Source organism: Salmo salar, chromosome ssa09 (genome assembly GCF_905237065.1).
Source record: "Salmo salar chromosome ssa09, Ssal_v3.1, whole genome shotgun sequence".
NCBI lineage: Eukaryota > Metazoa > Chordata > Actinopteri > Salmoniformes > Salmonidae > Salmo > Salmo salar.
Genome location: NC_059450.1, coordinates 131,700,007 through 131,715,078, shown reverse-complemented (window position 1 = coordinate 131,715,078; position 15,072 = coordinate 131,700,007). Strand labels below are relative to the sequence as shown.

The 15,072-nt window shown below is 38.3% G+C and overlaps 1 protein-coding gene across 1 annotated transcript in view; it reads right to left on the bottom strand.

Annotated features, from left to right (window-relative positions):
- The window catches only part of LOC106612930 (2-(3-amino-3-carboxypropyl)histidine synthase subunit 1), a 118,675-nt gene that overhangs the window by 19,132 nt on the left and 84,471 nt on the right, over positions 1–15,072 (bottom strand). Inside the window, exon 6 of the mRNA XM_045687017.1 lies at positions 2,849–2,949. Coding sequence (XP_045542973.1) covers positions 2,849–2,949 — 101 coding nt within the window. The remainder of the gene's footprint in view (positions 1–2,848; positions 2,950–15,072) is intronic.

The following is a 15,072-nucleotide window of genomic DNA, read 5'->3' as shown; positions in this document are numbered from 1 at the left end:
CCTCTAGGTTATGACAACACGCCCCTCCCAATTTGCCAGTTGTATAAAAGGGGTATACCTGCAAGAAAGTGGTAAATAAGGGGATGTTTGAAAGGGGGTCATATAAACATTGCCTTATATTTATTTTTTACATGTAATATACCGCATCTTCTGTCTGAAATGGGTATTTCTGATCAGGCCATTACTGGCCCTCTAACACCTCTGCAGAGCCACCTCAGGACCAGTCTCATTACCAGGGGTCCTGCTGAGAGCCTTGTAGCACTGAGATAAGCCCTGTAATGTCAGCCGTCACGCCATTCCTATCACGCCTTCCCTGCAACAGAATTCCTTTAATGTCATCACTGCGATGCCAGTCCGCCCTTTGGTGTCATATGGCTGAAACGAAAGGGATGACTATGTACTGACTGCGAGCCCTTTTGAGTCATCCCTGCTAGGTCAACCCTGTGAGATCATGAACTTTGTGTCTGTGCTGTGCAGGGGCGGAAACCCTGGGGGGGACGGGGGGGACACGACCCCCCCATCCTGGGAAAAATATGATTTGTCCCCCCCAATATATCACTGAAACGTAACTATGTAATTTAAATAATATTAATAATACGCAATGAAAGCAATTGTGCTGATTATAGACACTTAATAGCTCGTTTTTAAGTTTCAAAAGATTGCGACCCCCCCACCCTTTGCCTCACAATGGTTTGATCCACTGCCAGTTCCTTAGCTTGCGAGGTAACATAGAGGTCGTATCTACTGTCTGAAAGGCACTCAATGCACGTAACTGACGTGAGGTTAATCCAGTCAATCGCGCACACACACTAGCTGAATATGCAGAGCTAGCGCGCAAATATTAACTATTAAGCTAGCTAGTACCTATTCCATTTATGTGGCGTCGTCAAAGACGGAATCTTTGCTATCGTCAATTTATTCCAAGATCAGCATGCATGTAAGTTAGTGCTTCAAAGTCCCTGTGATAAGGTTAGCGATAAACTGAACAGAACTACACTCTCTTCTACCATTGTTTTAAATATATTTAATGGTCTCGTTGCAAAAGCTAAATTGTCGCAAGGGAACTTTTATTTATATATTTTATTTCACCTTTATTTAACCCGGGTAGCAAAGATTATAGCAAACACCACTGAATTGGTGCTCGCTAGCTTTGCAAATTCAGCTATTGTTAGAAGCCAGCCAATATGAAACAAACGATTAAAATTACAAAAGGTTGCAGCATATGTTGTGTAAATGGTGAACTCATACAGCTGTCAACTCTTGTCACTGCAATCCGTTTCACATTTGCTAGCTACCTTTTAGATCGAAGCCCATATAGAATGATAGACGATAAGATGATAGAAGCCCATCTCCTACTGTAAATAACCTACATACTGTGTGTGTGTAGCCAACCAGGTAGAAAAATGGCAGAAAAATGGCAGAAAAAAGACATCAGAGTATTTTTCAGTACACCAAAACGCAAAGTAAGAACCCTAGTAGCCTAATATCTCAAAGACTAGTTGATAAAATGTTCATAAGAAAGAAATGAAATTCTAATGGAAATGTTTCACAATGATGTCATTAGGCAGAGCAGGCAACAGATGGCACACAGACAGCAGAGTTGGGGACAGATATGCAGGGACAGACTGGCAGAGACAGGGAGTCTCAGGTAAGTTTGTTGAGTCTTTGTTTGGCAACATTATGAAAGGTTCTCCATTTTTTTTTACTTGTAAAATAGGAACATAATTGGAAAATGCCATGGATACCCCCACTCTCAACTTAAACTGGTGACTGAACTAAGATTTGTTAAAGGCAATGGTATTGCTGTTGTGATTAGTTGTGTAGTTTTGGGTACCGGTAGTTAGGAGTACGGCAAACACCTTATTTCTTTGGTTCCTCAATATACATTTACCATATTAAACGTAGGCTATGTGTTACAGCACTACTTTTGGTGTCCCCCTCAGGAATTGCTCTTAAGAAAATGTAATGTAATTGTCCCCTCCAAAGTTGATATCAGATTTTCGCCCCTGGTGCTGTGACGTCTGTCAGAGCCATGACGCCGGTCAGCCCTGTCACACCACTCTAACTACTGACTGAGCGACCCCACTCTGGCAGCTCTCTGCATTTCAAAAGCACTTATTGTCCTTCCCTCCCTGAGTACTTCATCTGCGGCCACTGAGCTGTCTAAACAGGTGCCTGTGAATCGCCTCGGGTGAGGGGTGTGAATATTTTGCCGGTTTGAGTCGTGCCGGGCTTATGAATTCACTGTTGTGTGTAACTGCCTTGGAGTGGTGAGATCAGATCAGAGCCAAAAAAACAAGAGCAGCAAACAACTCATTTTATCATGCTCTCTCCCGTTTCAACACAACCTCCTCAACTACCTCCGCGTCCCCGATCTCTCTCCCTCCTTCTATCTCTCCATCTCTTTCAGACCTTCTGTCCCTCCTTCACCCACTCCTCCCTCACACATCGCAGTACTCATTACTCCACAGTGAGAGGCCAATCTGCTGAGTGTGTGGACTGTGGAGAATGTGTGTATTTGTGTCTCAAATATACAAATACACACTCCTCCTTTCCTTCTTTCTGCCAGACAGTCATAGAAAACAAAGCAACTGGAGCTTGAAGCACGAGCGGTTGACATTTCACTTAAGAAACTTTTGGAGTTTTCTATTAAAGACATTTATGACTGTGCCTCGCTGGATAACAGAGAGCCTTTCACTGTGTGTGTGTGTGTGTGTGTGTGCGTGTGTGTGTGTGTGTGTGTGTGCGTGCATGCATGTGTGCATGCGTGTGTGAGCGTGTGTGCGTGTGTGTGCATGCGTGTATGCATGTGTGTGGGCATGTGTGTGTGTGTGTGCTGTAGACTCACGCATCCACTAATGCCATCAGGTCCAGCTTGCTGGGGAAAATCTCAGACAGCAGCACTCGAGTGAAGGACTTGCCAAGAGACTCAAGCTTGGATTCCAGGTGCTATAATGGAGAGAGAAAGTGAGAGAGAGAGAGAGAGAGAGAGAGGGAGGGAGAGAAATACAAAGAGTGAGGGAGTAATGAGAGTAGGAGGACGTAGAGAGGGAGAGGATGGTCACATTAGCTTTGTGCCGAGTCCACATGGAGAACAAGTGTGTGTTTGTGCAGGTCTTGGACTCACAAGGGACCTGGCTATGTTGCCTGCCCATACTGCTACTACACTCAGACACTCAACGACACACACCCCCACTCCTCCTCCCTTTCAATAGATGTTCTGCTGTTCCAGTGGAGGGTCCTTCACAGGTCCTTTAGAGCTCCAAAGTCTAGTGTTTCCTAGTTAAACAGCTAATAATTACAATATGGCTAATTAACCCAACTGGCTCTCAATGATGGAGCCCAGCAACACTGGAGAAAACCACCCAATAACATCACTAGATAAAACACATCAACACCCAATAACATCACTAGATAAAACACATCACCACCCAATAACATCACTAGATAAAACACATCACCACCCAATAACATCACTAGATAAAACACATCACCACCCAATAACATCACTAGATAAAACACATCACCACCCAATAACATCACTAGATAAAACATCACCACCCAATAACATCACCACCCAATAACATCACTAGATAAAACACATCACCACCCAATAACATCACTAGATAAAACACATCACCACCCAATAACATCACTAGATAAAACACATCACCACCCAATAACATCACTAGATAAAACACATCACCACCCAATAACATCACTAGATAAAACATCAGCACCCAATAACATCACTAGATAAAACACATCACCACCCAATAACATCACTAGATAAAACACATCACCACCCAATAACATCACTAGATAAAACACATCACCACCCAATAACATCACTAGATAAAACACATCACCACCCAATAACATCACTAGATAAAACACATCACCACCCGATAACATCACTAGATAAAACACATCACCACCCGATAACATCACTAGATAAAACACATCACCACCCAATAACATCACTAGATAAAACACATAACCACACAATAACATCACTAGATAAAACACATCACCACCAAATAACATCACCACCCAATAACATTTCCAGATAAAACACATCACCACCCAATAACATCACCACCCAATAACATCACTAGATAAAACACATCACCACCCAATAACATCACTAGATAATACACATTACCACCCAATAACATCACTAGATAAAACACATCACCACCCAATAACATCACCACCCAATAACATCACTAGATAAAACACATCACCACCCAATAACATCACTAGATAAAACACATCACCACCCAATAACATCACTAGATAAAACACATCACCACCCAATAACATCACTAGATAAAACACATCACCACCCAATAACATCACTAGATAAAACACATCACCACCCAATAACATCACCAGATAAAACACATAACCACCCAATAACATCACTAGATAAAACACATAACCACACAATAACATCACTAGATAAACCATCACCACCCAATAACATCACCAGATAAAACACATAACCACCCAATAACATCACTAGATAAAACACAACACCACCCAATAACATCACTAGATAAAACACATCACCACCCAATAACATCACTAGATAAAACACATCACCACCCAATAACATCACTAGATAAAACACATCAACACCCAATAACATCACTAGATAAAACACATCACCACCCAATAACATCACTAGATAAAACACATCACCACCCAATAACATCACTAGATAAAAAACCTCACCACCCAATAACATCACTAGATAAAACACCTCACCACCCAATAACATCACTAGATAAAACACATCACCACCCAATAACATTACTAGATAAAACACATCACCACCCAATAACATCACTAGATAAAACATCACCACCCAATAACATCACCACCCAATAACATCACTAGATAAAACACATCACCACCCAATAACATCACTAGATAAAACACATCACCACCCGATAACATCACTAGATAAAACACATCACCACCCAATAACATCACTAGATAAAACACATAACCACACAATAACATCACTAGATAAAACACATCACCACCAAATAACATCACCACCCAATAACATTTCCAGATAAAACACATCACCACCCAATAACATCACCACCCAATAACATCACTAGATAAAACACATCACCACCCAATAACATCACTAGATAATACACATTACCACCCAATAACATCACTAGATAAAACACATCACCACCCAATAACATCACAACACTCACCCAATAACATCACTAGATAAAACACATCACCACCCAATAACATCACTAGATAAAACACATCACCACCCAATAACATCACTAGATAAAACACATCACCACCCAATAACATCACTAGATAAAACACATCACCACCCAATAACATCACTAGATAAAACACATCACCACCCAATAACATCACTAGATAAAACACATAACCACCCAATAACATCACTAGATAAAACACATCACCACCCAATAACATCACTAGATAAAACACATCACCACCCAATAACATCACTAGATAAAACACATCACCACCCAATAACATCACTAGATAAAACACATCACCACCCAATAACATCACTAGATAAAACACATCACCACCCAATAACATCACTAGATAAAACACATCACCACCCAATAACATCACTAGATAAAACACATCACCACCCAATAACATCACTAGATAAAACACATCACCACCCAATAACATCACTAGATAAAACACATCACCACCCAATAACATCACTAGATAAAACACATCACCACCCGATAACATCACTAGATAAAACACATCACCACCCAATAACATCACTAGATAAAACACATAACCACACAATAACATCACTAGATAAAACACATCACCACCAAATAACATCACCACCCAATAACATTTCCAGATAAAACACATCACCACCCAATAACATCACCACCCAATAACATCACTAGATAAAACACATCACCACCCAATAACATCACTAGATAATACACATTACCACCCAATAACATCACTAGATAAAACACATCACCACCCAATAACATCACCACCCAATAACATCACTAGATAAAACACATCACCACCCAATAACATCACTAGATAAAACACATCACCACCCAATAACATCACTAGATAAAACACATCACCACCCAATAACATCACTAGATAAAACACATCACCACCCAATAACATCACTAGATAAAACACATCACCACCCAATAACATCACCAGATAAAACACATCACCACCCAATAACATCACTAGATAAAACACATCACCACACAATAACATCACTAGATAAAACATCACCACCCAATAACATCACCAGATAAAACACATAACCACCCAATAACATCACTAGATAAAACACATCACCACCCAATAACATCACTAGATAAAACACATCACCACCCAATAACATCACTAGATAAAACACATCACCACCCAATAACATCACTAGATAAAACACATCACCACCCAATAACATCACTAGATAAAACACATCACCACCCAATAAAATCACTAGATAAAACACATCACCACCCAATAACATCACTAGATAAAAAACCTCACCACCCAATAACATCACTAGATAAAACACCTCACCACCCAATAACATCACTAGATAAAACACATCACCACCCAATAACATCACTAGATAAAACACATCACCACCCAATAACATCACTAGATAAAACATCACCACCCAATAACATCACCACCCAATAACATCACTAGATAAAACACATCACCACCCAATAACATCACTAGATAAAACACATCACCACCCAATAACATCACTAGATAAAACACTCACCACCCAATAACATCACCACCACTAGATAAAACACATCACCACCCAATAACATCACTAGATAAAACACATCACCACCCAATAACATCACTAGATAAAACACATCACCACCCAATAACATCACTAGATAAAACACATCACCACCCAATAACATCACTAGATAAAACACATCACCACCCAATAACATCACTAGATAAAACACATCACCACCCAATAACATCACTAGATAAAACACATCACCACCCAATAACATCACCAGATAAAACACATCACCACCCAATAACATCACTAGATAAAACACATCACCACCCAATAACATCACCAGATAAAACACATCACCACCCAATAACATCACTAGATAAAACACATCACCACCCAATAACATCACTAGATAAAACACATCACCACCCAATAACATCACTAGATAAAACACATCACCACCCAATAACATCACCACCCAATAACACCACTAGATAAAACACATCAGCACCCAATAACATCACTAGATAAAACACATCACCACCCAATAACATCACTAGATAAAACACATCACCACCCAATAACATCACCAGATAAAACACACCACCACCCAATAACATCACTAGATAAAACACATCACCACTCAATAACATCACTAGACAAAACACATCACCACCCAATAACATCACTAGATAAAACACATCACCACCCAATAACATCACTAGATAAAACACATCACCACCTAGATAAAACACATCACCACCCAATAACATCACTAGATAAAACACATCACCACCCAATAACATCACTAGATAAAACACATCACCACCCAATAACATCACTAGATAAAACACCACAACATCACCACCCAATAACATCACTAGATAAAACACATAACCACCCAATAACATCACTAGATAAAACACATCACCACCCAATAACATCACTAGATAAAAACACATCACCACCCAATAACATCACTAGATAAAACACCTCACCACCCAATAACATCACTAGATAAAACACATCACCACCCAATAACATCACTAGATAAAACACATCACCACCCAATAACATCACTAGATAAAACATCCCCCCATCACCACCCAATAACATCACTAGATAAAACACATCACCACCCAATAACATCACTAGATAAAACACATCACCACCCAATAACATCACTAGATAAAACACATCACCACCCAATAACATCACTAGATAAAACACATCACCACCCAATAACATCACTAGATAAAACACATCACCACCCAATAACATCACCACCCAATAACATCTCAGATAAAACACATCACCACCCAATAACATCACCACCCAATAACATCACTAGATAAAACACATCACCACCCAATAACATCACTAGATAAAACACATAACCACCCAATAACATCACTAGATAAAACACATCACCACCCAATAACATCACCACCCAATAACATCACTAGATAAAACACATCACCACCCAATAACATCACTAGATAAAACACATCACCACCCAATAACATCACTAGATAAAACACATCACCACCCAATAACATCACTAGATAAAACACATCACCACCCAATAACATCACTAGATAAAACACATCACCACCCAATAACATCACCAGATAAAACACATAACCACCCAATAACATCACTAGATAAAACACATCACCACCCAATAACATCACTAGATAAAACACATCACCACCCAATAACATCACTAGATAAAACACATAACCACCCAATAACATCACTAGATAAAACACATCACCACCCAATAACATCACTAGATAAAACACATCACCACCCAATAACATCACTAGATAAAACACATCACCACCCAATAACATCACTAGATAAAACACATCACCACCCAATAACATCACTAGATAAAACACATCACCACCCAATAACATCACTAGATAAAACACATCACCACCCAATAACATCACTAGATAAAACACATCACCACCCAATAACATCACTAGATAAAACACATCACCACCCAATAACATCACTAGATAAAACACATCACCACCCAATAACATCACTAGATAAAACACATCACCACCCAATAACATCACTAGATAAAACACATCACCACCCAATAACATCACCACCCAATAACATCACTAGATAAAACACATCACCACCCAATAACATCACTAGATAAAACACATCACCACCCAATAACATCACTAGATAAAACACATCACCACCCAATAACATCACTAGATAAAACACATCACCACCCAATAACATCACTAGATAAAACACATCACCACCCAATAACATCACTAGATAAAACACATCACCACCCAATAACATCACTAGATAAAACACATCACCACCCAATAACATCACTAGATAAAACACATCACCACCCAATAACATCACTAGATAAAACACATCACCACCCAATAACATCACTAGATAAAACACATCACCACCCAATAACATCACTAGATAAAACACATCACCACCCAATAACATCACTAGATAAAACACATCACCACCCAATAACATCACTAGATAAAACACATCACCACCCAATAACATCACTAGATAAAACACATCACCACCCAATAACATCACTAGATAAAACACATCACCACCCAATAACATCACTAGATAAAACACATCACCACCCAATAACATCACTAGATAAAACACATCACCACCCAATAACATCACTAGATAAAACACATCACCACCCAATAACATCACTAGATAAAACACATCACCACCCAATAACATCACTAGATAAAACACATCACCACCCAATAACATCACCACCCAATAACATCACTAGATAAAACACATCACCACCCAATAACATCACTAGATAAAACACATCACCACCCAATAACATCACTAGATAAAACACATCACCACCCAATAACATCACTAGATAAAACACATCACCACCCAATAACATCACTAGATAAAACACATCACCACCCAATAACATCACTAGATAAAACACATCACCACCCAATAACATCACTAGATAAAACACATCACCACCCAATAACATCACTAGATAAAACACATCACCACCCAATAACATCACTAGATAAAACACATCACCACCCAATAACATCACTAGATAAAACACATCACCACCCAATAACATCACTAGATAAAACACATCACCACCCAATAACATCACTAGATAAAACACATCACCACCCAATAACATCACTAGATAAAACACATCACCACCCAATAACATCACCACCCAATAACATCACTAGATAAAACACATCACCACCCAATAACATCACTAGATAAAACACATCACCACCCAATAACATCACTAGATAAAACACATCACCACCCAATAACATCACTAGATAAAACACATCACCACCCAATAACATCACTAGATAAAACACATCACCACCCAATAACATCACTAGATAAAACACATCACCACCCAATAACATCACTAGATAAAACACATCACCACCCAATAACATCACTAGATAAAACACATCACCACCCAATAACATCACTAGATAAAACACATCACCACCCAATAACATCACTAGATAAAACACATCACCACCCAATAACATCACTAGATAAAACACATCACCACCCAATAACATCACTAGATAAAACACATCACCACCCAATAACATCACTAGATAAAACACATCACCACCCAATAACATCACTAGATAAAACACATCACCACCCAATAACATCACCACCCAATAACATCACTAGATAAAACACATCACCACCCAATAACATCACTAGATAAAACACATCACCACCCAATAACATCACTAGATAAAACACATCACCACCCAATAACATCACTAGATAAAACACATCACCACCCAATAACATCACTAGATAAAACACATCACCACCCAATAACATCACTAGATAAAACACATCACCACCCAATAACATCACTAGATAAAACACATCACCACCCAATAACATCACTAGATAAAACACATCACCACCCAATAACATCACTAGATAAAACACATCACCACCCAATAACATCACTAGATAAAACACATCACCACCCAATAACATCACTAGATAAAACACATCACCACCCAATAACATCACTAGATAAAACACATCACCACCCAATAACATCACTAGATAAAACACATCACCACCCAATAACATCACTAGATAAAACACATCACCACCCAATAACATCACTAGATAAAACACATCACCACCCAATAACATCACTAGATAAAACACATCACCACCCAATAACATCACTAGATAAAACACATCACCACCCAATAACATCACTAGATAAAACACATCACCACCCAATAACATCACTAGATAAAACACATCACCACCCAATAACATCACTAGATAAAACACATCACCACCCAATAACATCACTAGATAAAACACATCACCACCCAATAACATCACTAGATAAAACACATCACCACCCAATAACATCACTAGATAAAACACATCACCACCCAATAACATCACTAGATAAAACACATCACCACCCAATAACATCACTAGATAAAACACATCACCACCCAATAACATCACTAGATAAAACACATCACCACCCAATAACATCACTAGATAAAACACATCACCACCCAATAACATCACTAGATAAAACACATCACCACCCAATAACATCACTAGATAAAACACATCACCACCCAATAACATCACTAGATAAAACACATCACCACCCAATAACATCACTAGATAAAACACATCACCACCCAATAACATCACTAGATAAAACACATCACCACCCAATAACATCACTAGATAAAACACATCACCACCCAATAACATCACTAGATAAAACACATCACCACCCAATAACATCACTAGATAAAACACATCACCACCCAATAACATCACTAGATAAAACACATCACCACCCAATAACATCACTAGATAAAACACATCACCACCCAATAACATCACTAGATAAAACACATCACCACCCAATAACATCACTAGATAAAACACATCACCACCCAATAACATCACTAGATAAAACACATCACCACCCAATAACATCACTAGATAAAACACATCACCACCCAATAACATCACTAGATAAAACACATCACCACCCAATAACATCACTAGATAAAACACATCACCACCCAATAACATCACTAGATAAAACACATCACCACCCAATAACATCACTAGATAAAACACATCACCACCCAATAACATCACTAGATAAAACACATCACCACCCAATAACATCACTAGATAAAACACATCACCACCCAATAACATCACTAGATAAAACACATCACCACCCAATAACATCACTAGATAAAACACATCACCACCCAATAACATCACTAGATAAAACACATCACCACCCAATAACATCACTAGATAAAACACATCACCACCCAATAACATCACTAGATAAAACACATCACCACCCAATAACATCACTAGATAAAACACATCACCACCCAATAACATCACTAGATAAAACACATCACCACCCAATAACATCACTAGATAAAACACATCACCACCCAATAACATCACTAGATAAAACACATCACCACCCAATAACATCACTAGATAAAACACATCACCACCCAATAACATCACTAGATAAAACACATCACCACCCAATAACATCACTAGATAAAACATCACCCCCCAGATAAAACACATCACCACCCAATAACATCACTAGATAAAACACATCACCACCCAATAACATCACTAGATAAAACACATCACCACCCAATAACATCACTAGATAAAACACATCACCACCCAATAACATCACTAGATAAAACACATCACCACCCAATAACATCACTAGATAAAACACATCACCACCCAATAACATCACTAGATAAAACACATCACCACCCAATAACATCACTAGATAAAACACATCACCACCCAATAACATCACTAGATAAAACACATCACCACCCAATAACATCACTAGATAAAACACATCACCACCCAATAACATCACTAGATAAAACACATCACCACCCAATAACATCACTAGATAAAACACATCACCACCCAATAACATCACTAGATAAAACACATCACCACCCAATAACATCACTAGATAAAACACATCACCACCCAATAACATCACTAGATAAAACACATCACCACCCAATAACATCACTAGATAAAACACATCACCACCCAATAACATCACTAGATAAAACACATCACCACCCAATAACATCACTAGATAAAACACATCACCACCCAATAACATCACTAGATAAAACACATCACCACCCAATAACATCACTAGATAAAACACATCACCACCCAATAACATCACTAGATAAAACACATCACCACCCAATAACATCACTAGATAAAACACATCACCACCCAATAACATCACTAGATAAAACACATCACCACCCAATAACATCACTAGATAAAACACATCACCACCCAATAACATCACCACCCAATAACATCACTAGATAAAACACATCACCACCCAATAACATCACTAGATAAAACACATCACCACCCAATAACATCACTAGATAAAACACATCACCACCCAATAACATCACTAGATAAAACACATCACCACCCAATAACATCACTGGATAAAACACATCACCACCCAATAACATCACTAGATAAAACACATCACCACCCAATAACATCACTAGATAAAACACATCACCACCCAATAACATCACTAGATAAAACACATCACCACCCAATAACATCACTAGATAAAACACATCACCACCCAATAACATCACTAGATAAAACACATCACCACCCAATAACATCACTAGATAAAACACATCACCACCCAATAACATCACTAGATAAAACACATCACCACCCAATAACATCACTAGATAAAACACATCACCACCCAATAACATCACTAGATAAAACACATCACCACCCAATAACATCACTAGATAAAACACATCACCACCCAATAACATCACTAGATAAAACACATCACCACCCAATAACATCACTAGATAAAACACATCACCACCCAATAACATCACTAGATAAAACACATCACCACCCAATAACATCACTAGATAAAACACATCACCACCCAATAACATCACTAGATAAAACACATCACCACCCAATAACATCACTAGATAAAACACATCACCACCCAATAACATCACTAGATAAAACACATCACCACCCAATAACATCACTAGATAAAACACATCACCACCCAATAACATCACTAGATAAAACACATCACCACCCAATAACATCACTAGATAAAACACATCACCACCCAATAACATCACTAGATAAAACACATCACCACCCAATAACATCACTAGATAAAACACATCACCACCCAATAACATCACTAGATAAAACACATCACCACCCAATAACATCACTAGATAAAACACATCACCACCCAATAACATCACTAGATAAAACACATCACCACCCAATAACATCACTAGATAAAACACATCACCACCCAATAACATCACTAGATAAAACACATCACCACCCAATAACATCACTAGATAAAACACATCACCACCCAATAACATCACTAGATAAAACACATCACCACCCAATAACATCACTAGATAAAACACATCACCACCCAATAACATCACTAGATAAAACACATCACCACCCAATAACATCACTAGATAAAACACATCACCACCCAATAACATCACTAGATAAAACACATCACCACCCAATAACATCACTAGATAAAACACATCACCACCCAATAACATCACTAGATAAAACACATCACCACCCAATAACATCACTAGATAAAACACATCACCACCCAATAACATCACTAGATAAAACACATCACCACCCAATAACATCACTAGATAAAACACATCACCACCCAATAACATCACTAGATAAAACACATCACCACCCAATAACATCACTAGATAAAACACATCACCACCCAATAACATCACTAGATAAAACACATCACCACCCAATAACATCACTAGATAAAACACATCACCACCCAATAACATCACTAGATAAAACACATCACCACCCAATAACATCACTAGATAAAACACATCACCACCCAATAACATCACTAGATAAAACACATCACCACCCAATAACATCACTAGATAAAACACATCACCACCCAATAACATCACTAGATAAAACACATCACCACCCAATAACATCACTAGATAAAACACATCACCACCCAATAACATCACTAGATAAAACACATCACCACCCAATAACATCACTAGATAAAACACATCACCACC